This window comes from Rhyacophila brunnea, unplaced genomic scaffold (genome assembly GCF_057557595.1).
Source record: "Rhyacophila brunnea isolate RB1 unplaced genomic scaffold, BYU_Rbru_1.0 scaffold_24, whole genome shotgun sequence".
In the NCBI taxonomy this organism is placed as follows: domain Eukaryota; kingdom Metazoa; phylum Arthropoda; class Insecta; order Trichoptera; family Rhyacophilidae; genus Rhyacophila; species Rhyacophila brunnea.
The window spans coordinates 12,073,720-12,100,825 of record NW_028232904.1 but is presented as its reverse complement, the minus strand read 5'-3'; the positions used below and the strand labels follow the sequence as shown (position 1 = coordinate 12,100,825).

At 34.5% G+C, this 27,106-nt stretch overlaps 3 protein-coding genes across 3 annotated transcripts; 1 reads left to right on the top strand and 2 right to left on the bottom strand.

The window, feature by feature from the left end:
* Positions 1 to 305: 305 nt before the first annotated feature.
* LOC147069049 (COMM domain-containing protein 2) lies at positions 306 to 10,349 on the bottom strand. The gene is made up of 5 exons (XM_085951714.1): positions 10,189 to 10,349; positions 5,646 to 5,723; positions 4,199 to 4,281; positions 3,543 to 3,716; positions 306 to 1,944 (listed from the first exon to the last, which is right to left on the bottom strand). The coding sequence occupies exons 1-5, from the start codon at positions 10,253 to 10,255 to the stop codon at positions 1,642 to 1,644; spliced, it is 705 nt and encodes a 234-aa protein (XP_085807840.1). The 5' UTR covers positions 10,256 to 10,349; the 3' UTR covers positions 306 to 1,641.
* On the bottom strand, positions 8,981 to 10,083 carry Surf1 (surfeit locus protein 1). Its single transcript, XM_085951713.1, has one exon. The coding sequence runs from the start codon at positions 9,999 to 10,001 to the stop codon at positions 9,111 to 9,113; it is 891 nt and encodes a 296-aa protein (XP_085807839.1). The 5' UTR covers positions 10,002 to 10,083; the 3' UTR covers positions 8,981 to 9,110.
* A 413-nt stretch (positions 10,350 to 10,762) lies between the features above and the next one.
* On the top strand, positions 10,763 to 26,668 carry botv (exostosin like glycosyltransferase 3). Its single transcript, XM_085951712.1, has 8 exons — positions 10,763 to 11,064; positions 12,846 to 12,971; positions 18,490 to 18,642; positions 18,936 to 19,303; positions 19,791 to 21,425; positions 22,496 to 22,769; positions 23,741 to 23,845; positions 25,427 to 26,668. The coding sequence occupies exons 1-8, from the start codon at positions 10,909 to 10,911 to the stop codon at positions 25,529 to 25,531; spliced, it is 2,922 nt and encodes a 973-aa protein (XP_085807838.1). The 5' UTR covers positions 10,763 to 10,908; the 3' UTR covers positions 25,532 to 26,668.
* Positions 26,669 to 27,106: the final 438 nt, after the last annotated feature.

Genomic DNA, 27,106 nt, shown 5'->3' with positions numbered 1-27,106 from the left:
GTTACTGAATTTGAAACTAATTATGTACCTCATAATATGTGGTAAGTATTGGTTTAAACCGGTAACAAGAAAGGTATTTTTTAAAAAGTACTTCTGCGGTATTGCATTAATATTATGCTATATTTGAATCGATTCATTAGCTCATATGGCGGCAGGTTTTCTATGACAGTAGAGGTAGAAAATACAAATAGCTAAACTTGAGTTGTGTTTTTGGTAAGATTAAGTCACCATTTTAGTTCCCAGATGGACATTGGCGGAATGCATGTATTTTTTAAATACAGGTATACTAATGAAACTTCAATTCTAAAATAGATATAATATATTTCATAGATTATTAGGCAAGTATAATTTTTTATATTATGTAATTACATTATGACTACAGTACATAAAACATTTTTATCTTTAATTGTCTATAATCCTGGCTTTTCCGGGTTGCTAGAAATATCGCGTTTCCAATGTCGATTTTTATTGTTTAACTTTTGACCCCTGTATTGAATCTCCAGCCTACCGTCACTCTCAGACCTCCGCAACAGTGGAGGGCAGATCTTCAACCATGATAACATCAGTGAATTGCAAGGTAAGAAGTTTATTTTGTCTTCTTCCTGGTGCTAAAACCCTATGTGGGACGCCCAAGGTCCTTAAATCCAACTCCCTCCATTTTGTATGATGTCAACCATTATCTTTGTTTGCCTTCCGGCTTCCCGAATGTCAATTTATTTGTCATGTGTGACTCGTCCATCCAGTGTAAATGGCTCAGCCATCTAAGACAGCCCAATTTGAAGGACTGGACGTTGTACGGGCCCTCGTACAAAGCGTGTACAGCTTTTAATTGTATTTTTGTTTCCATCCCAACTGTGTCATTGATGGGTCCGAAGATACCACGCAGCACGCTCTGCTCAAATGAGGCCAAAACTCTTTCCATGCTTTTGGACATGTATCAGGTTTCCGAGCCGTACATGACAACAGGTCTTATTAGTGTTTTGTAAAAGATAAGATAAATGTCGGTTCAATACCTTGGAACGCAGCACCTTCATTAGACCGATATTTCTTACCTAGTACAACTCTTCTTTTAATATGTATTTCTAGACTACTCTCACTGTTTACATGAAATTATTGACACTCTCAAAAGCGTTTCTGTGCGCCCTAATAATATCACAAGGTCTATCCGACCCTCTTGAACCGTATATTTGGTTTTCTCCACATTAACAATGAGTCCTAGTGTGCTTTTGTTTTTTTTAAAGGTCCACAGATACTTCTCTGACAGTATTTCCATTCCGGCCTATGATGCTAACGTCCTCCGCATCTAATGTTTGTTGCGATTGTATATTATATGGGCTTTTTTACATTGATGACGGTCATTCTTACTGCCTTTTCCAATGCTGTATTGAAAAGCAACGTGGCCAGTGAATGTCCTATTCAGTTGTAACCACACCCAACCCATTTATGTAACAGTAGGATTAATATGTCTTATGACTAAAGTAACTTAATTAATTAATATTATCAATATTCATGATCGGCTGTGAAGACATTTTGTTTGCGACATTGCCATTCTATGGAATGTTGCAAGGTTGGTATCAATTAAAAACAATGAATTTGTATACGCGATTACTACTTACGATACTAAATGAAAACAATTTAATATCATTTCTTGAGAGAATTCTGTATTCTTCTGACATGATAGCTTTTGGATTCCCGCAGTGCTGTTTCTAACACCCCAGTAAGATTGACGAGGTTAGGAATGTCGCATTGAAGCAAAATATGACTGAGTTTATTCTCATTGTTATCGGTATTGGATTGAACGGCTTCTTGATTGTCTTTAGTTTGCTGAGGTTGACACTGGTCTTTTATAGCTAATTCTTCTAAAGTGAGGTCGCTAGGGTTGTTCAATAATAGGTCGATAACTACAGAAGGCTTTATTTGCTCCGGAACAGATCTGGATGCAACCTGAAATGATAAGAATATATTAGGAAGTAAATCACTATTTAGCAGCATTCATCTTAATTTTTCTATAATGTATTTGGTTTTCGGGCCTCTTCTTTGTCTTTCCTCGATGTTTCACTTCTATTTCAGGGTAGTTTTTACGCCCGGTGAATTAGGAATACTGACAATATAAATAGGGACAGCGCATACATTTGAAAACATCATGGCTTCCAGCTCTTGCAGCAAAACCCAATGTCTGATCTGGTATCTCCAGTCTCAATTGACATAGTAAACAATTAACGTTTGTTGTCAGATATTTTGTATATGTACATTTTACAACATTATTTCTTGAGAATAGCCACTGCAACAGATCCAAAACGTCGAAATGTCCGAAAAACCAAATACACTAACAATGGGGTCCCGACAAAACCGCCCTGACATTGCCGCCAAAACAATATAGAAATGATGACAATTTTCATCTTTACATAATATTATATTTTAGATACACAAATAAAAAAACATAAGAATAAAGAAATTATAAAAAAAAATATTTAAATTTCAATTTTGTGTACTAACTTTCTTAAATATTCAAAATTAGAAATACTACCATACAAAGGCATTAACCATTAACCCTTGCAGTCTTTTGTTTAATTGGATATATTTACACTTTGCAATTGATCTTCTGAAACCTAACCTAACCTAACCTAACCTGCTATAAGTTATTACTATAATAACAGCTGCAACTGATTAAATCTCAAATTACACTGATTATCATAAGTACAAAAATTTCTAAGGATACGCAATATAATGTTTATATTATTATAATAAAATATATGTTTCATATAATATTTTTGTATTTTTTGAAGGCGATTTTGTCTAGGCGGATTTATCCGGGCGGTATTGACGAGCATTGGTACGGGTGGATTTGGTTTGGCGGCAATGTCTGGGCGGTTTTGTCAAGGTGCCACTAACAATAATTATTGATTAAAATATAACAATATCTACTTAAGTACTTATTCCACATAGTTTAATAATATAATCTGGACTGTATTAAACTTGCTAATCTAAGAATTTAGATGGTTAGGAAGTGGGGTTTCATTGAAATGATTTTTAATTGCTTTTTCAAAGTGTTATGCAATTTTTCTATAGTCACCAATTTAACTACCGTATTTCCTCGATTATAAGACGCACCCATATTTGGTCGTTGCTTTGCAAGAAAATACAGAAATACAATTAATTCTCCAACGATGAATATTCGCTTCACTTATATGAGAAATTTATGTCTTGCAGCTCGCTCTGTTTCCGTGCTCTTCTGCTTCTGCATACACAATAACTTTTCTTTTCAATGCAGTATCATAATGTAGACTTCTTGCCAACATTATATGACGTACCCTGAATTTAGAGACACCAAATTAGGAAAAAACATGCGTCTTATAATCAAAGAAATACGGTATATTAAAAATGTTTTGAAATCGCTAGTGTTGTAATACACAAATATCGATCACTCAATCTTTTTGTTTTCGGCTTCAGCTATCAGCTTCTCGAAATACCTTCATACCAACGAGGGAGAGAGTGTATGGTATATTTAATTTGCAAATCAACATGGACAATTAACACCATACCTGAGCTTCCAGCCGCCATTCCAAATCCCAGTATTCCGGCGTATCAACTTTTATCCGTGCGAGTGTTTTGGTCACATCCGCCTTCCTCGCTTCGTAGAATTTCACCAGAACATCTTGATGCTCCTCTGGAAAGCCCAGTATCGAAACGGTGTCCCGAAAGTCATCTTCACTTAGCTATAACAAAGATAAAGACAATAACGTATCGAGAATGTTAAGCCAAAATGGGGTTAGAACTTTATATTTAACACAAAAACAAAAAATTTCAGCAATACGTGATTGACAATATTTACCAGAGACATTTCCAAAAAATATTTAATTCACCCGTAGAAATTCTATCTTACTCTTAACACATCTTGTGGAGATATAAGCGTGCCAAATGCTTTCTGAATTATGCTTGGCAGTCATTTATTTTCCCACAAATCCCTGAATGAACATAGGACCCTTTGCCTCCCAGATTTACGATGACCGCCAGGTACAATTCATGTTGTTAATTGAATATATAGACATTTTTCAATGAAACACAATATGGATGTAAGCCATTCTTTGTCTCTTTTATCAGTCAGCAACCGCTAGCGCCCACAGGGGGGCAATATCCTTCCGGGAATCACCTGGTCTATATTATGTTCTATCGGAAAAGAAACTAAATGATAACTTACCGCGTATTTACATCCGTTTATTAATAAATTCACAAGACTGCTCACAGCATTTTCAATACTGGACAACGGTGTTTGCATTTTCTCTGAAAGGGTTGAATATATTTGATTAATTTCTTCATAACACACTTCATAACAGTGGGTACAATATGTGCTAGAAAAGATCTGTATAGTCTATAGAGCAGTGCTTCCCAAACTCATGGGTCGCGGCCGTAGGGCTTCTGCGAGGGTCGCAGGGTTTGATTGAATTTAAAAAATTAACCAATACCATCTAAAATTTGTATTCGTAGTGTAGGAGTCGTCGATGTGAGGGCCAATGCTGTTGTGATGAGAAGAGATGAGAAGTCATTGTCATGATTATGAAGGGTGTGAGTTTTTTTTAATTGCGTAAGTACATGTGTACAATTGTTACAATAATGTGAATCACAGCATAGAACGATGTGCTTCGGTCGAAAATTTACAATCGATAATTCTCTTTTGATCAATCATGATGTACTGATTATTATTTTATCAATTTATAATATGTAATAATTAGGCTATTAACTAAGTGAGAACAGATATACAAAGATTATTGTCGCTGTCATTTATTTACAAAGTTAGCTATAACTTGATACCTACTATGGAAACGCCTATTAATTCAATTTGTAATATATAATATCGCCATAGTAGTTTAATGAAAACAAATTAGTATGACTGGCAAAGTTCATCTGACCATGTCCGATCCTAAAAAGATCATACTGGCCTCCACGTTTAACAGATTTTTGTTTTTACGAGAAATAGATGTCTGCAAGTATGGTTCTGTATCGGGGTCTGTGTTTCTCGTGTTCTTAGTTCAATGAAAACAAATAAGTATGACTGACAAAGTGCCGTGTCCACTATTTATGTCGGATTTCCAGAGCCTAACTCCACTTTTTGCCATTGGTATTTACTCATCATTCCGACAATGTCCAATCCTAATGTGATCATATTATGGGCCTCCACAGAGTGCTGAACTCCATTATAACTTTAAATTTTTTTTTATTTTTCTCATTACTTTTGAATATATATTTATCGATTAATAAACTTTTCTAGCTATTTTTCGATAACAACTTTACCTAGAGACATCACCTTAACAGATTTTTGTTTTTACGAGAAATGGATGTCAGCCACTTGCTCAACCTATTAGGGTCCATACTCTGACTCATACACAAATTGAAAAACAATACGTGTACTTGCCAGACCCAGGATTCGAACCTGGAACCCATGACATTATAGGCCGATGCTTAAGCTGTGCGGCCATCGTGGGGCTGTATAAAGTTTATTCTTAACAGCCTTCCTCTACCCTTCGCCACTGCTGTATGGGAAATTCTATAAATCTAATATGACGACATTGCATATTTCTTTGTATTGTAATTATTTAGTAATCTGGAATTTAAGTTTGGATATTTTCATTATGTAAATTTATACATACGCGCTGCGATGTTATATCGTTTAGTGTTAGGTCCTTTGCTTATGAAGTCCAAAGCAAGTCGGCAAAAATCCACCAACACTGAAAAAAATATGATTGATATAAATGAAATTTACCAATTTCACTACACCTTAGAGCTCATTTCATGACCTTTTTGTAGTGCAAAACATTCTAGTTATTATGGTTATATTGGTAGCTATACAAAAAATTGTGGTTATATGTAAATTGTGCGTATTACATTTTGTTGTATAATTGTTGTTCTACTGGAAAGACATGGCCGTATAACATTGAGATCAAATAATGACACATTGCTCGTGAAGCATTTGTAGACAGTAATGTTTAAATTTTATTAGATTAATAAGAATAATAATTTTGATTGTTATCAATAATATCTGATAATAACCCTGTCATTTTTATCAGATATATTTGATACTTACGACCAATATGATTGTATTTCTAATTTACTTGTTTCTGTCTTTTTATTATGTATTTTTAAGTGCTATATTTAGATATGAATTTCATCTCAATACTATACCTCCATATATTTCCGATACAATGTGTTGAAGTGTGATGCGGTCAACTGCATACTTACAAATTTCCAGACACAATTCATGAGCGTTTTGTATTTCAAAACATTATGGCGATTCTAGAAACTTTTTATTATGGTTGAATTGGTAGCTACACTAAAATTAATATTCCGTGTGCCTGATACATTGAAAAATGGCAGTTTGATTATAATGTGTGTATGAAATACGGTTGTTTGCACTTTTTATAGTATAAAAACTTGTTTTATGGTTGGAACATTAATGCGGGGTGTTTTTATCTTAGTGCCAAATAAATCTCAGAAAATAAAAGTGTGAACTAAAAATAACTCTGATCTCTTTAACTTTAGAATTAGTAAACTTTTTTCAGCTCGACTTTCTAATATTTAGGACCCGACTCTATAGTTAAGAGTTTTCTTCCACATTATTGACATCCGCAGAGTTTAGTTTATATTAACGGACTTTTTCACGATGAATTTTTCGCCCAACTTATTAGGTCCTTGCTCTGAATCATTTATTATGAGGAATGAATGTTGGACATGGGATTTGTACCCACTCCTACGGCTTATACAGGGATGGAACAGATAAAAATAATAATTATATATTTTGGAAGTAATTTATTACAAAGTAACAATTATCACAAAGTAACTCTTAAATGACTAACAAATATCTATTAGATTTATTTAAATGCTATTTACCAAACTTACAATTGAGGCATCAAGAATCTGGTGACCAATTTAAGTAAATCAACACCAAAGTTAAATAGAGCGTTTGTGAATTCTACATAAGTGTATTTAACATTTTTTAAATGAGGTCTTGTTCTCAAATGATCCATTACAGGTAAACGTCGTTCATCGCGACACTGGCAAGTGCGAATTCATTATATCGCCAACGATTTTGAAATAATATTTTTCTATCGCACGCTTGTTTTGTTATGTACCACGTGACAGGAATCGTAATGAGTGGAATCACGCACGTTTGACACTCTCTTGCCCATATGTAAGAGAGTGCGAGTGAAACAAAACTAAGTCGATACGTCGCTTATATTGTTATTAAGTTAGGTTTCATATTTTAAACCGCTTATTAAAACCCTCGTTGATGTCCAAAACATATCCCCCGCGATCAACGGTTACTTGTTCAACGAAAAAATATCAACATTTCTCTGTTTATTAATATTATTCATTGATTTACCAAGTACGATAAGCTTTTAGGTAAATTTGTATAGGTACACAACTTCAGACAGTTTGTAAGGCAATCGGGGCTGTTCATTGGTCAGTTTAGTGGTTGGCGCCCGGACAACTGGGCGCCACGGAATCTAATGAAATTCGAAAATAAATAGACGTTCATGAATTATAGGTACTTTTAAAATATATATTTAATATTATTTATATTTAAATTAATATATTATTATTTAATACTTGGTGAGAATTCAAATATGCACATGTAATTAATAATCAATTTAATTGTGCACATGTTTAAGTTCCAACGAGAAGAGAGTTCTTTTATTTTTATATAAAACCTCAGGCATGATAATTCTGACATCCTGGACATTCTGGTATTCATACACTTTTTCCTGTACTTATACCGGGTTGGAAGAGTCTTTAAGGCGAAGTCTTCACTGAGCCTTTTTTAAAGAGGCACCTAGCGGAAAAATACGAAGCTTGCAATTTGAGACATTTTTTTGATAATTTACAATTTCAACTGTATTTAATAAATATGTATCTGAAAACATTAAAAAGAAAAATATTTTTTATTTTAAGTCAAAGTTAAACTTACAATTGTAAAAAATGTAATAAAATGTTAATTTGTTAAATCGGACCGCACCCTATTATTACATATATTTTATGGTCATATTTATTATTAAAAATTAGTTTATTAAGTTTTCTAAGCATCACCTAAACGATTTTTGACTAATTCATAGTTTTAATATTTTTTATATCTATTTTAAAAAACATCGATTTTTATAAAAAATATAAATGTGTATAACTTGAAATCCTTTTTATTTATATCAAATAAATTATTTTTATAAATATAAATAAAATATTTATATAAATATAAATAAAAAGGATTTTAAGTTATACACATTTATATTTTTTATAAAAATCGATGTTTTTTAAAATAGATATAAAAAATATTAAAACTATGAATTAGTCAAATATCTCTTAGGTGATGCTTAGAAAACTTAATAAACTAAATTTTAATAATTAATATGACTATAAAATATATGTAATAAAAGGGTGCGGTCCGATACAACAAATTCACATTTTATTACATTTTTTACAATTGTAAGTTTATCTTTGACTTAAAATAAAAAATATTTTTCTTTTTAATGTTTTCAGATACATATTTATTCATTAATATAGTTGAAATTGTTAATTATCAAAAAAATGTCTCAAATTGCAAGCTTGGTATTTTTCCGCTAGGTGCCTCTTTAAAAAAGGCTCAGTGAAGACTTCGCCTTAAAGCAGAAAGCCAACATGAGGGGTTTATGAGGCATTGCTAAATACACACAAAAAGCAGACGGTCCCTCACTGCCCAGATTAGTAGCCAGATAGTGAAATATTTGCCTTTCATTATCTCGGAAAGTAAATCAACAACAAATTAAATTTTTATATTTATATCTGGATACTGATTATGAAGAATCAAAAGGACCAATAACAAAAAAGACAAGAGAGTGGTGTCACCGCTTAACCAAAATTTGTAATGGCGTAAACTGAGTGACCCCGACCCTGTCATACTTAGTGAGCTTTGCAGTATTAGATCACATTGCAATTTGGTTGAGTAGCCCACGCTCAGAAATTGACACGCCGTCGTCTCCTGTAAGCTTTGCGTCTTAGATATAAGAAATATTTTTTTGTGGATCAACATGAATTGTAACATCGTCACTTTTGCTGCTGGTTAGAAAATAATTATACCGATCACTACATCAAAGTAAAGGTAATTTTTGTACAAACTGTCTAAACCATAATAAGCCCGTAATCCCAGAGAGGCCGAACCACGTTATCAAATACGACATGTGTTCATTCCGCAGGGCGACTCTTGTTTGATTGGGGATCGGCCATCCTTCCGGCATGTCATCGCTACCACGAGCATCCAACCAAACTGGTGCACTATCCGTAAGCTGTCCCATTTGATCCAAATCTTTATAAAACCATTGACCTTGATGGGGTAGATTTTTCGGTACGAAATTTGGTCGTTTTTCTGCAAGGCGTACTATACCAACAAGTTCTATTTCTCCTTTTATTTGACCTTGTGGTCTATTTAATGCGTTCTTCTTGTTACCGGGCACCCATCCTCGATTAATGAGGATCCTTTCTTTTCTGTCATGAAGTTGGAAGGGAGTAATCACCAGCCATCCTTGATTTGATTGCGGATTTGACATTATTGACCCGGAACGAGGGGTTGCGCTGCTTCGTTCAACGCATGACCTTGGGCCCATAAGTATCTCTTTGTCATGTAGAAAATGACCATATACTTTGACAGGGTGGTATTCAAGCTCTGTGAGATCCCTGAAATCTTCTGGTAAATCCACTGGAGTTGATTTGGTATTTGTTTCTAGTGTTTTCAAGAGATTCAATTTCCATTCTCTGCGTCTTACTTGCCAGCACCCGAGTCCAAATGCCGTGATTGGCATGATCAGAAGAGTCCATTTCATTGCATTGCTAGATTTTTTTTCTTCTTGATTTTCGTTATATTTACGAAGTACTGACATATTTCTAAAACTACACATAGTAACACTTTTGACATAACGGTTCATAATCATACTTTTCTCGGTGACGATGAAGCGTTTTAAACATTGAATTTGTATCTTAAACATTGTTGATATTAGAAATCAATTAATATTTAGAATAAAAACCATCAACGAAGTTAATTTTATAGGTTATGTTCGGTAATTTTGTTGTCTATGGAAACTGTCAGGCGAAGCGGCGACTAGCGGAGATTGCGACACTCGCTCATAGTTGGAATATATTGATTCAATTATTAAACATTAACAAGAAACCTACCTTGCGATGGTGCTGTTATTAAAACATCCAAGTGCTTTTTTGTTTCATCATCAAATGTTAAAGACATTTTGTTTTATAGGTATATTTTTACTGAGAAGAATATTATAACAAGTTGTTGTTTACTCCTACTTTTTGACACTTTGTCATATTTTGATTACAGAAAAGTATTTTAGTCTATGGATTATAGTTTGAATTAAAATCTTTATGGTTATATAATATATTGACACAAGGTATTTGACAATCTATGAATATAATAAAAATCGCTACGACAGTATCCTAATAATATTAAAAGAGATAGGTACTTTCAAAGAGATTGAAGATTACTTTATTAAGAGTCCAAAATGATGATGAAAATCAAATTCTTTTTGCGATATATCTACCTACCGTAAATTCCAATGTAAATAATTAAAAAAATAATACTATTACTAAAAACTAACTAATTAAGTATTTTCTACGAAACGCGATGCTGTTGATGTGAATCGTAAAGCAATACGTCAAGTACTACAAATAGCCTTAGTATTTTTATTGTCCAAATAATAACCGATCGATTAATTCTGACTGAAATCTTGGCAACACTAGACCTCTTACTACTTTACTTGTCAAAATGGCAGGTACTAGGTTATTTGCGATATCGTAATGTTTACAATTTTATATCTCAGACAATCTCAGATCATGACCTGACGGTCTTGCCAAGGGATTTGGGAGCGAATCGTGAGCACAATGTCGACGTACGAGAACGTCGGGGTCTGTCAGCATCCGGGGATCGTGGACGCACTCTGTCAATGGCTGGGACATGTCAAACTGTCGAGAATTATCATTCTCGTTGTGGCAATTCTTGTTATAGGACCTTTAGTATCCCTATATTACTTGTCAAAGGTAAATAATTTATAACTCATTATACCTACTATCATATTTTTGTGTTTCTAAGATGTGATGTTCGATTTTAAACACACATGAGCCAATAATAATGGGATGAGTTTTGGATTAAAAACAATGACATCAGAATACCAAAATTTATTTTACTATGACATAAGACTTAATTACAGTGTTGAATTCCAATGATTTCATTTGTCGGTACTCATAAAAACTAATTGTCCAGTTATTTATTTTAGTTAGGTGGGTATTAAATTTACATTAATGACATTCACCTATACCAAATATGAATATTGTGTCATTAGAAATATGCGTGACAGGCGACAACTTAGGACTATGAATATGAATTTTTTGTATTGCAATACTAATAGCGCCTGTACACATGCATTAATTTACTGGCAGCAATAGTGTGTATAAACTGTTTTCATGTAAAAGGGCTGACTATCTTTCCAAAATCATTCTTAAAGCGTAAGCGATGTTGTCATTGTATGGTGCTATTTGAAATAATAGGTAAATGTCAAAATGTTCTATGCGGTGTAGGTCGTATTTCTCCCGGCAGGTTCGCCACTATCATTCTACTGCGCAAGTACCAATTATTGCATGAAAATTCAGAAGCTTCTGAACTTTTTTGGTCCATGCATGCAATCTTGCAACTCGTACGATAATATGTGTATACTCGTGCATTTTCTTGTTATGGCCGCGATAATATGTACTGTCAGTAGTAAATCCATGCAAATGTAAACGGGGTATTATGCTATATTTGAATTGATTCATTTGCTCATATGGCGGCAGGTTTTCTATGACAGTAGAACAGAAAATACAAATAAGCAGTTAACTTGAGTTTTAAAAAAGTTTCTTTTTGGTGAAGTTAAGTCATCGTTTTAGCTTCATATAATATATATATCCCATTTACACGTGCATGGATGTAGTGCTGACAGTACGTATTATCGCGGCTATAATAAGAAAATGCATGTGTAAACACATATTATCGTACAAGATAATACTGTTTTAGTACTATTTCTTTGTTTTCCCATGCCATGTTGTGAACGTCTTGAATTTGTAATATGTAAAGTTCACTATATGTGAATTGAATTATTGAATGGTCGGATGGTTCATGAGCTCACGTGACGTGATGACAATGTGTTTTCTGTATTATTTTAGTGTAGTTGGATTGGTAACCATAGAAAAATTATTACTCTGGTGTTGCATTGAAAAATGGCAGCTATAAAATCTTGTTTATAACAGCTATGTCTGGTCCTAGATTATATTCTAATGTAAGTCCTCAGAGTAATAATATAAAGAGAGTGGGTATTATTCGGCAAAATGAAGCCCTGTTTCTCGCGTATAACGGACCGTAGAACCTCAATAGTATGATTATTAACTTAACTATGAAGTGTTATACCACCGTGTTGTTACTCAGTACGGCTACCAAGTTTAGCACAACATAGTTAAACATATTCTCTACTAAATTAACTAAAAATAGTTTTCCGTTAATTTATATTTAACGCAAAAACAATAAATTTAAAAAACACGTGTTCGCAGTTTTTAATAAATGAATGTAATCATTCAAATCAATATTTATTTTACCGGCGACGTTTCCAAAAAATATTTAATTCAGCCGTAGAAATTATATCTTACTCTAAAGCATCTTGCGGATACATAAGCGTACCTAATGCTTTTTCATTCGCACTTATGGTGAGTTTTTGGTCAGGCCTTGTGTAAGTCCCTTTTTCTGCTCTGAATCTTACATATCTTTTAATGTTTATGTATTATAATTATTGTAGGTTGAAACAAATCTTGCAAATGGGGACATTCACCTCACAAGGACAAAGTTGGAGGCCTTTGAAGATTTTTCCACATTAACTGCTTCCGATTTGAAACTCAGAATTGAGGAGATGTTGAGAATAAAGGTACATCATTTTTCTTATTTTATTATCATGTATTCCAGTGTCTAAAATGTCAAAAAGTGGTATATTTTAACAGCCCCTCTCTTGACTGTGTTAACTTGAAGAGCAAGACAGAGTATGTCAATTTCACATGTCGTCACTGTTTTAGCAAAACCATCTATGTGCACTTTATCAAATTGTGCAGGAGAAGGATAAAACTGAATAAAAAATTAATATTACATTTAAACATTAAAATTATGAAGATTGCTTTATTATAATCAGAAGATGGTCTAAGATTATTATTTTGTTAACAAAAATCTTTTATTTTTAATACAAAAATAATAAAAATACAGTTTGTGATGTCACATAAGTTGTTTTGATCGTTTTGTAAATACACATAGTTTAATTTATTCATCAAAATGTGAATAATAATAAATTTTCACCCATGAAAAACATAAATAATAGTTAAAATATACATAGTGCGTTAGTTAAAATTGCAATATCGTTTCATTAATTATTAATGCAATATTGAGATGATATTATATTTATAAGTTCGTTTACTTTCTATTAGCAGGTTTAAATGTTAGGTTATCGTAGAAATAATGGTGATCTTTCTCTATTACACTTTTTAATTCCTGAAGATGTATGTATTTCGACTGCGATATTGGCAATGATTCATTATATATATTACAAAAGCCATCGAACGGTTGCACTGATAAAGTTGAGTTTGTAAAAGATTGTTCCATCTGGTAGATACTTTAACATTTTAATATCATATACAACAGGATCTCCGATGCGTTTTCCTGGTCTGATTGAACTTAATCCAGATTTAATCTTATCCATAATTTAAAAAAATTAAAAATCAATGACATTAATTTTATAAGGTTGTTTTGGTCTTGCCAGCCGCATACGCACTGGCGGCTCCCTGCTTAGGTCATTCGGTCATTGACCTGCCAAAATAAATACCTTACAATCGACATAATAATATTAATAATATGTGCAATGTCATATATAATAATATTAATAATAATCGGTGGATTTGAAATTATAGGGCGCGCGATATTGTGTCGACCCTATCTATTGGGCTTTTTTTTGTTTGGGCGATAATTCCCCGAACAAAAATATTGTGTTCGCCGGCAGTCTGAAAATTGACCCAAATTGAATATTTTTATAAAATTTTCTCTCTCGTTTCTCATACATAAGACAGAGATCGATATAACACAAAATACGAGATCGAAGCTTGTAACGGTGCGTGAATTACTGTAATATCGGCAATGCCCGAGTGTGAGACAAAAGATTTTTTCACCTAATTAAATGAAACAGAATGATAACACTGACTAGATAATTGGTCTCAAGACGCAACTGTGTATGCGGTTCGGATTCGTTGACAGGTTTTGACGAATGCCTTTGGTTATTTTAATCATATTATGTAAGGAGTTTTTGGTGCAGTTATTGCATATACACACAACGTTTGGTTTTTAGTGATTTATAACATTTTTGTGAAGCAGTTAGTACGCACGCAGTAGCAATTGAAGTATGTGATACAACTATAATGGAAATGGAAGCACGATTCGCATCCAACGATCATCTTATTATATCCGATTTGTTCAATAAAGAAAATTACACTGATTTTAAAAATAATTTTCCCACACGTCGAGTAAATTTGGTAAAACTGTTAGAAGAAATAAACATAATCAAGTTAAAAAATGAATTATTGGTGTTTTATCAACGAGATGATTTGCATGGCGCTAATAGTTCAGTTTCTCTTCTACATTTTTTACTCGGCAATAATTTCAACGAAACATTTTCCGAGTCGATCAAAGTTCTCCAATTTATTTGCGTCATACCAATGACAACAGTTGAAAGTGAAAGATGTTTTTCCACTCTCAAAAGAATAATAACCTTTCTACGCAATAGGGCCAGGATTGACTGTCCGCTCTTGCAATGCTCAGTATTGAAAAAAAATATGTGGGAAAAATAGGCAATTTTTATAATCGTGTGATTGATGATTTTTCAAAAAGCAAAGAAAGAAAAGTGGACCTAATTTACAAAAAATTATAACGCGTTGTGTGCAATTTCGGTTAACGATGGGTTGGCGTTATGAAAAACGGACATTTTTGAAGGGTAAGTAAGTACCTACCTATAACAATTTCTAGCACTTATTCTATAATGTATAAAAAGTCAATTTGCAATACGTCTTTTCAGTATACAACGAAAAGGCAAATTAAAATAATATATTCAAAATTGACCTGCTAGTTTTTTCCGGATTAAGCCGCCGATGCGCATACGTGCTATATAATCAGACGGTGAATATATTGGAGGCTTAAAATACTTTTCCAAGGTGGCATGTGCACTATCGGCCTCCATCATGGTGTGGCCTTTTTCTAGAAAAATCTGTTGAATCTCGATGTTTTTTCTCTCTAAAAATATCACTTAGAGCAGTAGCGAATAATTTATTTCGGTTTTGATATCCACACCCATCCGATATTAGAATTATTTCATTGTACTGTCCTGCTTTCGATGAGATGAGACAAATTCATTAGAAGATACATTATCAAGAATGTATATGGTGAAATTGTGTAGTTGCAGCTTTTGTTTATAATACATTTTTGATGCCTGTGTTTTTGGACATAGCAGCACACTTTGGAGATCCATCGTGATTACTAACCGTCCAGTAATACTTCTGGTACTCTCCGTCATTTAATTTCTAGCATCTTTTTTTTTTAATAATGTGGCTATTGTATTCCATTTCTGAAACAGTCTTCATTTTATAACCACAGCAGATGGCAGTGATGGCACACTGATCTTTACGTGGTTGGAGGATACTGATTTTTTGGTGTTAATGAATTAGAAAAAAGGATACTTCTGCTGCTTTATGACCATTTTTTTATATTCATCATGCATTTGTATTTTGGATCGGAAACACGATTCCACATATACCCTGGAGGTATTTTCTCTGCAATAATGGCTGGGAACTTTGGAATTAGATCCAACCACAATGTAACATTTTTCCACAAATTTCTCCTGTTTTGATTTTTGGTTGCACTACCAATTATTTATCTTCATTCGATTCTTATTACCTGTCATTGTGGCTTTCAATTGGCCACTGTCATCGACACAACTTTTAAATTAATTCTCGCCTATACCCTACCCTATTGGCCATGTAGGCATCTTCCAGAAATTATTGAGTATTTCCTGTCTCTCTTCTTGAGAAAATTCCCCACAAAAAAATGACGTGACGGTTTTTTCAATCACCTTATGTGAGCATGCATCTTTCATTTTTCAAACTGTCGTGCAAGACCATAATGCATAATTAAATATAAAAATAAACTATTTGTAGCCAACTGTAAAAAAACATAACACTCTCGATATCAAAATACCATCTATATGTTACTATAATGTACACATAGTTGTTTTTGTGAACCGTGGTTTTTGAACCTTACACATAGCTGTTTTTTATTTTTTGAAATAACTTCGGAGCGAGTTTACCAAACACATAGATCATTTTACTGGCCTATAAAGAAAAAAATTAGGAATGACTCGGTATTCAAAAGTCATTTTTGATAAAAGTGACACATAGATGGTTTTGCTAAAACGGTGACGATTATTAAGTATTGAGGTGCAAGATCCGACTGTTTTGAAATATGATTACTTCTCGGCCGCCGTCTTAATTTATTGTTCCCCACGAGCTGTCAAATATCGAGTGGCTAGTAGCAGCTAGTAGTGACATAATATTTCTTTTATTACAATTACATTTTGTGCCGCAATCGCAATGGCATGACTAATAAAATTGTAGGTTATGTCAATACAAAATTCTTGTATTTGGGTGTATCCGCTTGGGTTCGTCCGTACACCAGCACGCGGCCATTATTATAGATAGCTGTGGATAACCATCTTGCGTATGGAATGCCTTCCGTGTTAATTTGGACCAATGAAAATAACGGAAACGTGCTAAAGTGATAACTGTTAAGAATAGACATACAGGTATCAATGGCAAAGGGTGGAGATAGACTGTTAAGATCCGACATAAATAGTACATACTAAACTTTATCAGTTATATATATTTATTTTCATTGAAATAAGACAGTGGTGCACAACCTATTTGACAGATGGGTCGCAGACTTGACATACATTTTATTTATTTTTAATTTAATAGTTACTTCACATACTAATTTCCGGACACAGTTGAATTTTTGAACATAATAAAATAACTGATGCGTTAATATGATTTAAAAGACAGAAAAGAAGAAAAAATATTTAAAGCGAGATAGGGAGGTTCAAAGATCAATAAATAAAAACTTTCATTTATTTTTCTTCAGAATTTTAAGTTTGGTGTCAAATAAAGAACCAATTACGTCCTAACGATTTAAAAAACTGCTTGTATTATAAAGTGTAATCTATTTTCGTATGATAACGCATCAAATATTTGAAAATTATTAACAAATGCTGTACTTTTTGCATTGCTTGCAATAAGTGTAATTTTGCGAACATATTCCTGAGTTTCAATAAGTTACGATTGTTTGTTCAGATACTTTAAAATACAAATGATAATTTGTAATTAAACTGTTTTCTGTATTATGCTGTGTCTAAAATCGCTTCCAAGGTTTGTAAATATTTTAACAGATGTTCATTCTAATGCTGTTAAAAAAAATGTCGATAACCTTGGTAGCTTTGGTGTATTCCATAACGGAAACATAAATACTTTATTTTATTCTGTGCAGTGAACTGTTTTACTAAATATTGGACTAAAGATTTAATCAACAGATGTCACAAACGGAAAATGAAAAAAAATATTTAAAAGCTATTATTTATATATTTTTAAAATCGTTGGTTAGAATCCTCACTACTTAATATATTCACCCTGTAGCGAACTTGTTTCTAAACACATTTAATACCAGAACTTTTTAATAGATGTCCTAATAGGGTGCAAAAAACATTACCAATTACAGTAAAAACAAAACAATCATTTGGTTCGTGGATTGTATGCGTACGAATATGTACGAATGCCTAAGAGTACTCGCTCATCGGCTGGCAGGTGCTTAGTACGGCCCCCATTCGCACGCACACCATCGACCAACCGATAAATTGTTTTGTTTTTACTGTACCTCTTCTAACACAAGAACTTCTTATACTTGGTCATTAATGGGTCAAGGCCTGCCACAGTAGTGTGGGAAACAGGTTATGGAAATCTCTGCACTTTAAACTGAAGCGTAGTTCCCCTTACCGTCTGCACAGTAGGAGAATAGTTTTACGATGAGTGCAATAAGTGCCCAAAAGAAGACCAAAACTTTCACGACGAATTGGAAATTATTGAGTGTTTCTTTGTGATAGTGAAATACAAGTTTCGTTTTATGAGTAATGCATCAGTATCCTCAGCTAAATATAATATATTTATTTGTTCGAGTTCAAGAATGACAGTGGAACAGTGCTGGATCACTGCCTATTTTGATACGGTGTAATAGATCACAGCATAATAAAATCGCTATTACATTTCATATACTATAGTCTGAAATATTTATTAACTCATTCGTAATGTTCCCAGGGCTCGGTGTCAACGGAGCTACGGGACCTGGAAGCGAAGAGACAAAGACTGCAGCAAGAGCTCAGCTCTCAAGGGGTCAGGATAGATGTCCTCAAGCAAGAACTCTCCAGACATCAGATGGAACTTGATAGACTTAAAATAAGCGTAGAGCAGGTAATTATAATCTCTCTTCAGGGAATTATTCTATACTAGATATGCTGTGGAAAGGTCTAAGATGATTTGGACACCAGGACAACTGGACGCCACACTTAATGAAATGTGTGAAGAAGTACACATTTATTACAATTTAAACCAGCAAGTAGACAAGAAAATCTAATATAATGAAGCGAGTTTTATTCAAGGTTCTGTAACTAATCATTCAGTAACGAGTCTGCAATTGCAATCTTGTAATATTGCCACTGCGTAATGCCTCAAAACTCAATATAAAATTTTGCTTTCTTTGACAGGCGCAAGTAGCCCAAAAGGAAGCGATACTACGCAACACACCAGATCTGGCCCCGCCTCGCCAGATAGTATCCTCAGTACTTCCCGAAAGCCTGCCACCAATTTCCATTCCATCCGCGCAGAACTGCCGAATGTTTTCCTGTTTCGACCACTCTCGCTGCTCTTTGACATCCGGGTTTCCCGTGTACCTCTATGACCCAGACCAGTTCCCCGTTGTCTATGATACATTCGACGTGGACGGGTTTCTCAAGACTACCCTGAAGCAGACGCTCGGGTACAATGCGCACCTCACGAGGAATCCAAAAGAGGCGTGCATCTTTGTCTTACTGGTTGGAGAAGCTTTGCCGAGTAAGCCATTTGAGAATGGAAGGTCAGTGTTTGACTTGAGTTTGTTATTTTTTAGATGTATAAACAAACGGTATAATATGTTATATAACATTTTTCGCGCCACGTTCTATTTAAGCATAGAACATAAAAAATCTGAAAACCATCGTAAAAATCTCCGAAACAAGCATGGCATTCATAAACTACAAAAGAAGTTGTTGAAACGAAACCATAATCGATAATTATCATAATCGGTTTAATGGCATAGTTTTAGATTTTTTGACTATTATTATATCTAATGGATGACTATTCTACCATGGCTTGGATTAGGCAAGGTTTAATTGAATTTTAAAACTAACCATCCACAATTTGTATTCTTAGTTCAATGGAATCAAATAAGCATGACTGACTAAAGTTTAGTGTGCATTATTTATGTCGGATCTTAACAGCCCATGTCCACTCCTCGTCACTGATGGTAAGATATCAGGACGTTTATAATGTCACGATTGTTAATATTAAGTCATTTTCCACAGATACCACCAGACAATGACATCTGACACAGAACAGGACGACGGCATAGAAAGGGATGGGAAATCAGTTGATGCCAAAAACACCGAATCCAAATCGCCTTTAGACACTTCTCTCTTGGAAAAATTACCCTATTGGGGCGGAGACGGCAGAAATCACGTGCTGTTAAACCTGGCAAGACGTGATTTAAGCGTTGGTTCCGGTAATATATTCCATAGACTGAATACCGGCCGAGCTATGGTTGTACAATCGACATTTCTCCAAGATCAACTGAGGCCAGGTTTCGATTTGATCGTCCCACCAATGCTGGGACCACCCGGTGGAGACGTGTGGCATGAGTGTTCGCCGATTGTACCGGCACGGAGAAAATATCTGCTGTCTTTTCAAGGAGAAATGAAACCCACATCAGATATGTACAAAAAATCAACAAGGAAAACTGATTTTAAATCCGGTATACAAGATATAATCGCTTTGGATAATTTTGTAATTGACTATTTGAACAGAATGTTGCAAGAGACGTTGTCTTCTGACAGATTTTTCTTTCAATTCGAATGCGTTCCGGCGACAGAGCAAAAGACAATTGCACCGATACGCGATTGGTCGCTGTGCGGAACTGACTCTTCGAGGAGAAACGTTTTGAAAGATTCAACTTATGTACTTATCTTCGCGCCCGGTAATATAAATTACGTTACAACTACGCTGCTACAAGCTAGATTATTTGAAGCGCTACGATCTGGGGCGATTCCCGTTATATTGGGCGGTGATCAAATACTTTTGTCGTATTCGGAAGTCATCGATTGGAAAAAGTGCGTTATATTTTTACCGAAAGCGCGTATCACCGAATTACATTTTTTCCTGAGAGCGATATCTGATGCTGATTTATTAAGCATGCGGCGACAAGGTAGAATAATGTGGGAGAAATATCTCAGTTCCGTTCAAGCTACTGTTGATACAGTTGTTGCAATAATTAGAACTAGGTTAAATATACCGCCAAAAGCCGTTGAAACAGTAACAGCCATATCTGTGTTTAATTCATCATTTGTACCGTTGAGAACCGATCCTGTTATACCCGAAGCGGAACCAGAAGAATCTTTAGGTCCCATAGAGGCGCCGTACGCTAGTCCTGGATTTAAAAGAAACTATACTCTTATGTTAAATCAAGGGTATGAAGTATGGAACGATTGGGGAGATCCGTTTAATTTGTACCCACAGTTACCGTTCGATAATGTTTTACCGTCTGACGCAAAGTTTATCGGGTCGCAGCAGGGATTTCGGCCTATCGGTAAGGGCGCTGGCGGTGCCGGGAAGGAGTTTTGTGAATCTCTTGGTGGAAATTACCCGAGGGAGCAGTTTACAATAGTCATGCTGACTTACGAGCGCGAGCAGGTTTTGCTCAGTAGTATATCGCGGTTGTACGGTCTGCCGTATTTGAATAAGGTGGTTGTCGTTTGGAACAGTCCCAAGCCGCCGACTGAGGATTTACGATGGCCGGATATCGGCGTTCCGGTGGTTGTCGTGAAGGCTTTGAAGAACTCGTTGAACAATCGATTCCAGCCTTACGATGTTATTGAGACTGAAGCAGTACTGTCGGTGGACGACGACGCGCATCTGAGGCATGATGAGATCATGTTTGGATTCAGGTATGAATTAAAAAAAAAAACAATTGTATTCGTCGGAGCTTAACCTTGCTCAACCTATTAGGTCCCTACTCTGACTCAAACACAAATTGAAAAACAATATGTGTATTTGCCAGACCCAGGATTCAAACCCTGGACCCTGTTATACCCCATATCTAATTACATTAACGGCATGAAAAATCTTGAATTGAGTTTTATTTATGGAGATAAGGTATTCTGGTTCTCAGGTACAGAATTATTAATGGAATATCTTACAGAATACATTGAATATCTTTGAAGAAAATTTTCTCTAGAAGTTCTGTCTTATATAGAAAGAGGCTGAAAACTAGGTTATTTTAAAAACCGAGTTTTCCTATATTATTATAGACATTTATAATACATAATCAATACAAGGAACACAAAAGTGATGGGTTGCCTTTTGGGTGAAACTGTATCAAGGTTTAAATCTCGAATGTGGAGAAATATAATTTTGTAAGTAGTAGTGAACAAACACTGACAAATTCACTCAACGCCATCTCGGATACGACTAATGATTTAAGCCCTAATTCAAATCCTAAACTAATATGTGTAAACATTACTTTCAATTTTTTTTTCAACATTCAACAGAGAGTTGAGCGTAATTAACAGTCAGATTAACTTGAAAGCGTCAATGACATTGAGCTACTTTACGAGCTGCTTTTTGGCGAATTTACAATCTGCCTGTAAAGTCGCCCAGTGTCATCATCAAACAAGCTAACAAGCAGATTGTAAACAATCTACCGAAAAAGTTTTCAGCCGGTCAACTTTTCACGCTACACGCTGGCGTGTGGGCCTACTGCGTCTGCGCAGTAGAGCCCAGTAGCGACCTCCGGATAAAAACGAACTACGTTATGTCAAAATAGTCGCAAACTTGTTGGCTTCTCAGCGAATGGAAAGTTTTGTGTGTCATCATCACAATCGCAGTAGCTGGATCGCCCGCTTTTAAATTCGCGAACAAACAGCTTGTAAAGTCGCTCAATGTCATTGACGCACGAAGACCTCTTGTTTTCATTGTCTATCGTGTAAAGTGAGTACATTTTGCACTTTGTTTGCAGGGTATGGCGCGAGCACCGGGACCGCGTGGTTGGTTTCCCAGGGCGCTATCACGCGTGGGACCTCAACCACTCGGGCTGGCTCTACAACTCCAACTACAGCTGTGAGCTCAGCATGGTGCTTACGGGAGCAGCATTCGTCCACAAGTACTACACCTTCCTCTACTGGAATTGGCTTCCCCAGTCCATCAGGGACAAAGTGGATGAGTACATGAATTGCGAGGACATCGCCATGAATTTTCTGGTCTCTCATGTCACCAGGAAACCTCCTGTTAAGGTATGAACATTTTGTACTATCTGTTTGTGTAAGGAGGAATGGGATGATTTGGATAATTTGGCCCGCGATGACAAGCGGTAATGCAGCTTATAGAGTTGTGGGTCCTCGGGTCTGGCAAAGTCACATCTCGTTTTTTCAATGTGTGTATGGATCCAGAGCATGGACCTAATAGTTTGAGCAAGTGGCTAACATCAATTTCTCGTAAAACAAAAATCTGTTACAAATACCCTTCGTGGTGCGGTCAAGGTCGACATTGGATTGTAAAGCCAGATAATCAAATAATAATTACAAGATAAAAAGAAGTTTTTATATGCAACGTTTTTAAATTTTCTGTTGAATTATATAAACTTGACTTGACTAGCTTAAACGATCAAAAAAATTTGTACTTGATAGAAATAATACTGAAATATCATTTTATTTCATATTGATTTCCATAGTAACGCACGTATATATATTAATAATTTACGTCCTAGGACCCCAGACCCCTAGCAACCAATAATAGTGGATTGGATTACGGATTTCTTCCGAAATAACTTTTCATACAAAAAGAAATTAACTGAAAATGAATTCAATTCAACTTAAAGATGGCTAAAAGTATTTAAAAAATGCATTGGCATCGTGTTCTGATATATTCCAAAAGTTTCAAATGTCTAGCTAGTCGGGAAGTTAGTTAAAAATCGATTGCAAGATTTTTACCGGACAAAGAACCACCGGACAAATAAAAATACCAGCTAAGAAAAACGTTGTCAAAACTTAAATTGCCAGGACAACTGCACAATCGCCATTTTACTGTTAATTTTTTTTTCTTCATTCAATACTAATTCTTACAAATTCTTCTTATTGAAAATACATAATTTTGAAATATATACATACTATAAATAACTGTGAAAAGATGTGAGGTTCAACTAGGATTTCAATATAAAATATTTGACGATGGTTTGTACAGATTGCTTATTTTTTTTAATATTCAGGTGACCTCGCGATGGACCTTCCGATGTCCAGGATGTCCGGTGTCACTCTCGGAAGACGAGACACATTTCAACGAGAGACACAAGTGTATCAACTTCTTTACGCAGGTAGATATTAATTTTTTTACATTTTGACCAACGGGAAATATTTTATGACACAAATAAATAAGTCATCACCAGGAAATATAAAAATTAAGTGGGTTACCTTCTGCATGTGGCCAATTCTCGATATTTTCAATATTTATGTCAGCGTGACAGTATCCATTACAGTTTGTGATGTCAACAAAACGTGCATTCTATATTGGTATGTATTATTTGTGGACATTCAACTGCTGACTACCAAAACTGTCCTCAAATCTTGGTCTATGGCGTATGGTGTTTGCATTTCTATCTTATTAAACTGTTCTGTGGTCATTGGTTATTTTCTTTATACTTTACAAAATAGAAGAGATGTTGAAGAAAACCCTCTATAGATATGGAGCCTCAATGTATGAAAATGAAGCAAGGACCCTTGGTCTACTGATTAAGCTAGCTACAATTCAATCTCGCAAATTTCCTAACAGGGCAGCACAAGACATACATAATATATAATTTCTTATTTAAACTGAACGCACTTACAGAAACAATTTGTAAATTAAAACAGCCATCCTGTTTATAAGATTCACAGATGTTAGATAATTTTACATATTTTATAGATAGAAGAGTATTTTTTATCTAATATCTGTATGTAATGGTTTTTCTGTAGGCAGGGTTTAATTATAAAAATTAACCAGTGCCATTTGCAATTCGTATTCTTAGTTCAATGAAAACAAATAAGTATGACTGACAAAATATAGTGTGCACTATTTATGCGCAATCTTAACAGCCTACCTCCACCCCTTGCCACAGTCGTACACTATACGATTTCCAATTTTATTAGCATGTTTTTATTAGCTCGTATTCTTGTTTGTCCAGTACTAATTTTTTCTTGTGTGTCCAGTACATTTTTTTTCTTGTTTGACCAAGATTTGTATTGGACGATTGAAGATTTTTAACTAACATCCCGACTAGTTAGACATTTGAAACTTTTAGAATATATCAGAACACGACGACAGTGCATTCTTTAGCCATTTTTAAGCAGAATTGAATTCATTTTCAGTTAATTCTGTTTTGTATGGAAAGTTATTATTGTTGGTTGCTAATGGGGTCCTAGCAACTAAATTACTATGGAAGTAATAAAGCGTTACTATGGAAATTAATATGAAATGTCAAAATGTTTCAGTATTCTATATTTATTCAGTATTTCTATCAAGTACAATTAAAAGTTTTTATTAATACATAGAATTGTCAAGTTTATATGATTCAACAGGAAATTTAAAAACGTGTTGCATAAAAAGTTCTTTTTATCTTGTCATTATTAGATTCAATATGAACATTAATTCAATTTTCATAGCTGATTTTGGCAAAATTCATGAATTCAAGAATAAAAACCTACTGCCAGGTATGTCCAATGCGTCAATTGTGGGATTGATTTTGGTTGATCGCATCATGAGCCCATAGGAATTGAGTCGTGAGAATGTAAAAACTGTGTACATTACAGAATCAGTGATAAATGTGAAAATGTCATATGTTAATCGGAGCAACGGGTTCTGGTTTGTTCACACATTAGGGATAAACATGCAAATATTTAATATATGTTTATGCTTTCAGGTGTTTGGATACATGCCGCTGCTCAACACGCAGTACCGAGCCGACTCCATTTTGTTTAAGACTCGAATACCGCACGACAAACAAAAGTGTTTCAAGTTTATATGAAAAGTTTACAATAGTGTTGTAAGAAATAAGCGAGGAAATCTCACGTATGCATTTATACCTAGTGTTACAATAAACGTTTTGAGGTTATGTGTTCAATTTTATGATTAATCTAAAAGAAGCAATCTCGTTAATAATACATTCAGTTGAGAAATGTGAGAGCAAAACGATCCAGTGACATATCCAAAGATTACTGACTGTAAATCCTTACGAATCTTAAAGTAAAGGCGCTGCCATAAATGAGTTTTTAATTAAGTGTAATTGTTTGGGATATGTTTGAAAATAGACTAGACTTGACTTCTGTTGTTTATATGTTGTTTTCTACAATTACATCTGTATCATAATATGAAAACAACGCGTACTCAATATCGGTAATAATATTTGTGGACATTCCTGAGGCTTTGTACATCTTAGGTTTTATAGTCTGACTGCCATTAAATCATAAAGCAAATCTCGCTTTAAATTCTTGTTCTATGGTGACTGGTTTCACATTTATATTTATTAATCTGTTCTGTGTTCAATTGACTTTTGAAGCTCTTCCCTTTCTACTGACATATCTAAGCCAGCTCACACATCTAAACTCGTCTTGCCTGCAACATGTCAAATATGGCATAATTGTTATTCACAAAACACACATTATCTTATGGACCTTCGCACACTACAGGAATGAAAAATTTTAGTTTGGAAAAACATGCGTTGTCTAATGTATTAGTATTATGCTAATTTCAATTAATTTTAACAGTTTCTATGTGTGTGTATGTTAAAATTACTTGTGATATTGCATCCATAGATAATATTTTGAACAGAACCCAACCTGCAGACCATAGATAATAGACAACAAAAAACATGTGATTTTGACATGAGTCGAAAATGTGTAGGCATGTAGAAAATGATACAAAATGTTCATTGAGTCATGCGGGTGTCAATGCAATACGGTACGCGTGAGGTGACCTCATTGTTGTTCTGGTGATTTCGGCAGATTTTGCCAACTGACAATGTTTGTTTATAGGTTCAAAATGTGCTACGGGATGGGAGCATCAGTCTGATAACATTTTAAATGCCTACCAAGAAAAACGAAATTACACACTATTTTCCCGTAGCGGTAACTTACTGTGACAGCACATAATGTAATCATAATATTATATTTGAACCTATATCTACTCATTTTGATGATTCCTTGTATGTGGCACATGTCAAAACAAGTACGGGACGAATAAGATATTAAAATCGGTTTAACGAATTCACACTCGCCATGATTGCGATGAATGAGAGTTAGTAATTAAAACACTACGTACTGTTATTGTATGAAAATCGAAGAATTTGCTTGAACCTTTTGACATTAGAGACATTACAAATGTCAATTTTAAAATGAATGAAAGATAAGTTGTTGGTTAGATATTTGTATGTAATCGTATGTAATTTTTAAACGTATTCACATTGTAATTATGTAATACGATTTCTATATACAATTTGACGGTAAGATGTATACGAATCAAATGCTATCATGGCCTACTGAGGTCGCGCGGAAAAGACTCGCGAAGAACATCCCGCCCGCGCAAATTTATTCGCGGCAATTTA

Bases quoted from the DNA above. Each gene is read 5' to 3' on its own strand.
- LOC147069049 (XM_085951714.1), bottom strand. From the start codon at position 10,255: ATGTCTTTAACATTTGATGATGAAACAAAAAAGCACTTGGATGTTTTA. The intron at 3,717-4,198 runs GTAAGTTATCAT...TCTTTGTTATAG, and splicing joins TAAACGGATGTAAATACGCG to CTAAGTGAAGATGACTTTCG. The intron at 1,945-3,542 runs GTATGGTGTTAA...TTATCATTTCAG, and splicing joins AATGGCGGCTGGAAGCTCAG to GTTGCATCCAGATCTGTTCC.
- botv (XM_085951712.1), top strand. From the start codon at position 10,909: ATGTCGACGTACGAGAACGTCGGGGTCTGTCAGCATCCGGGGATCGTG. The intron at 19,304-19,790 runs GTCAGTGTTTGA...CATTTTCCACAG, and splicing joins AAGCCATTTGAGAATGGAAG to ATACCACCAGACAATGACAT. The intron at 21,426-22,495 runs GTATGAATTAAA...CTTTGTTTGCAG, and splicing joins GAGATCATGTTTGGATTCAG to GGTATGGCGCGAGCACCGGG.
- Surf1 (XM_085951713.1), bottom strand. From the start codon at position 10,001: ATGTTTAAGATACAAATTCAATGTTTAAAACGCTTCATCGTCACCGAG.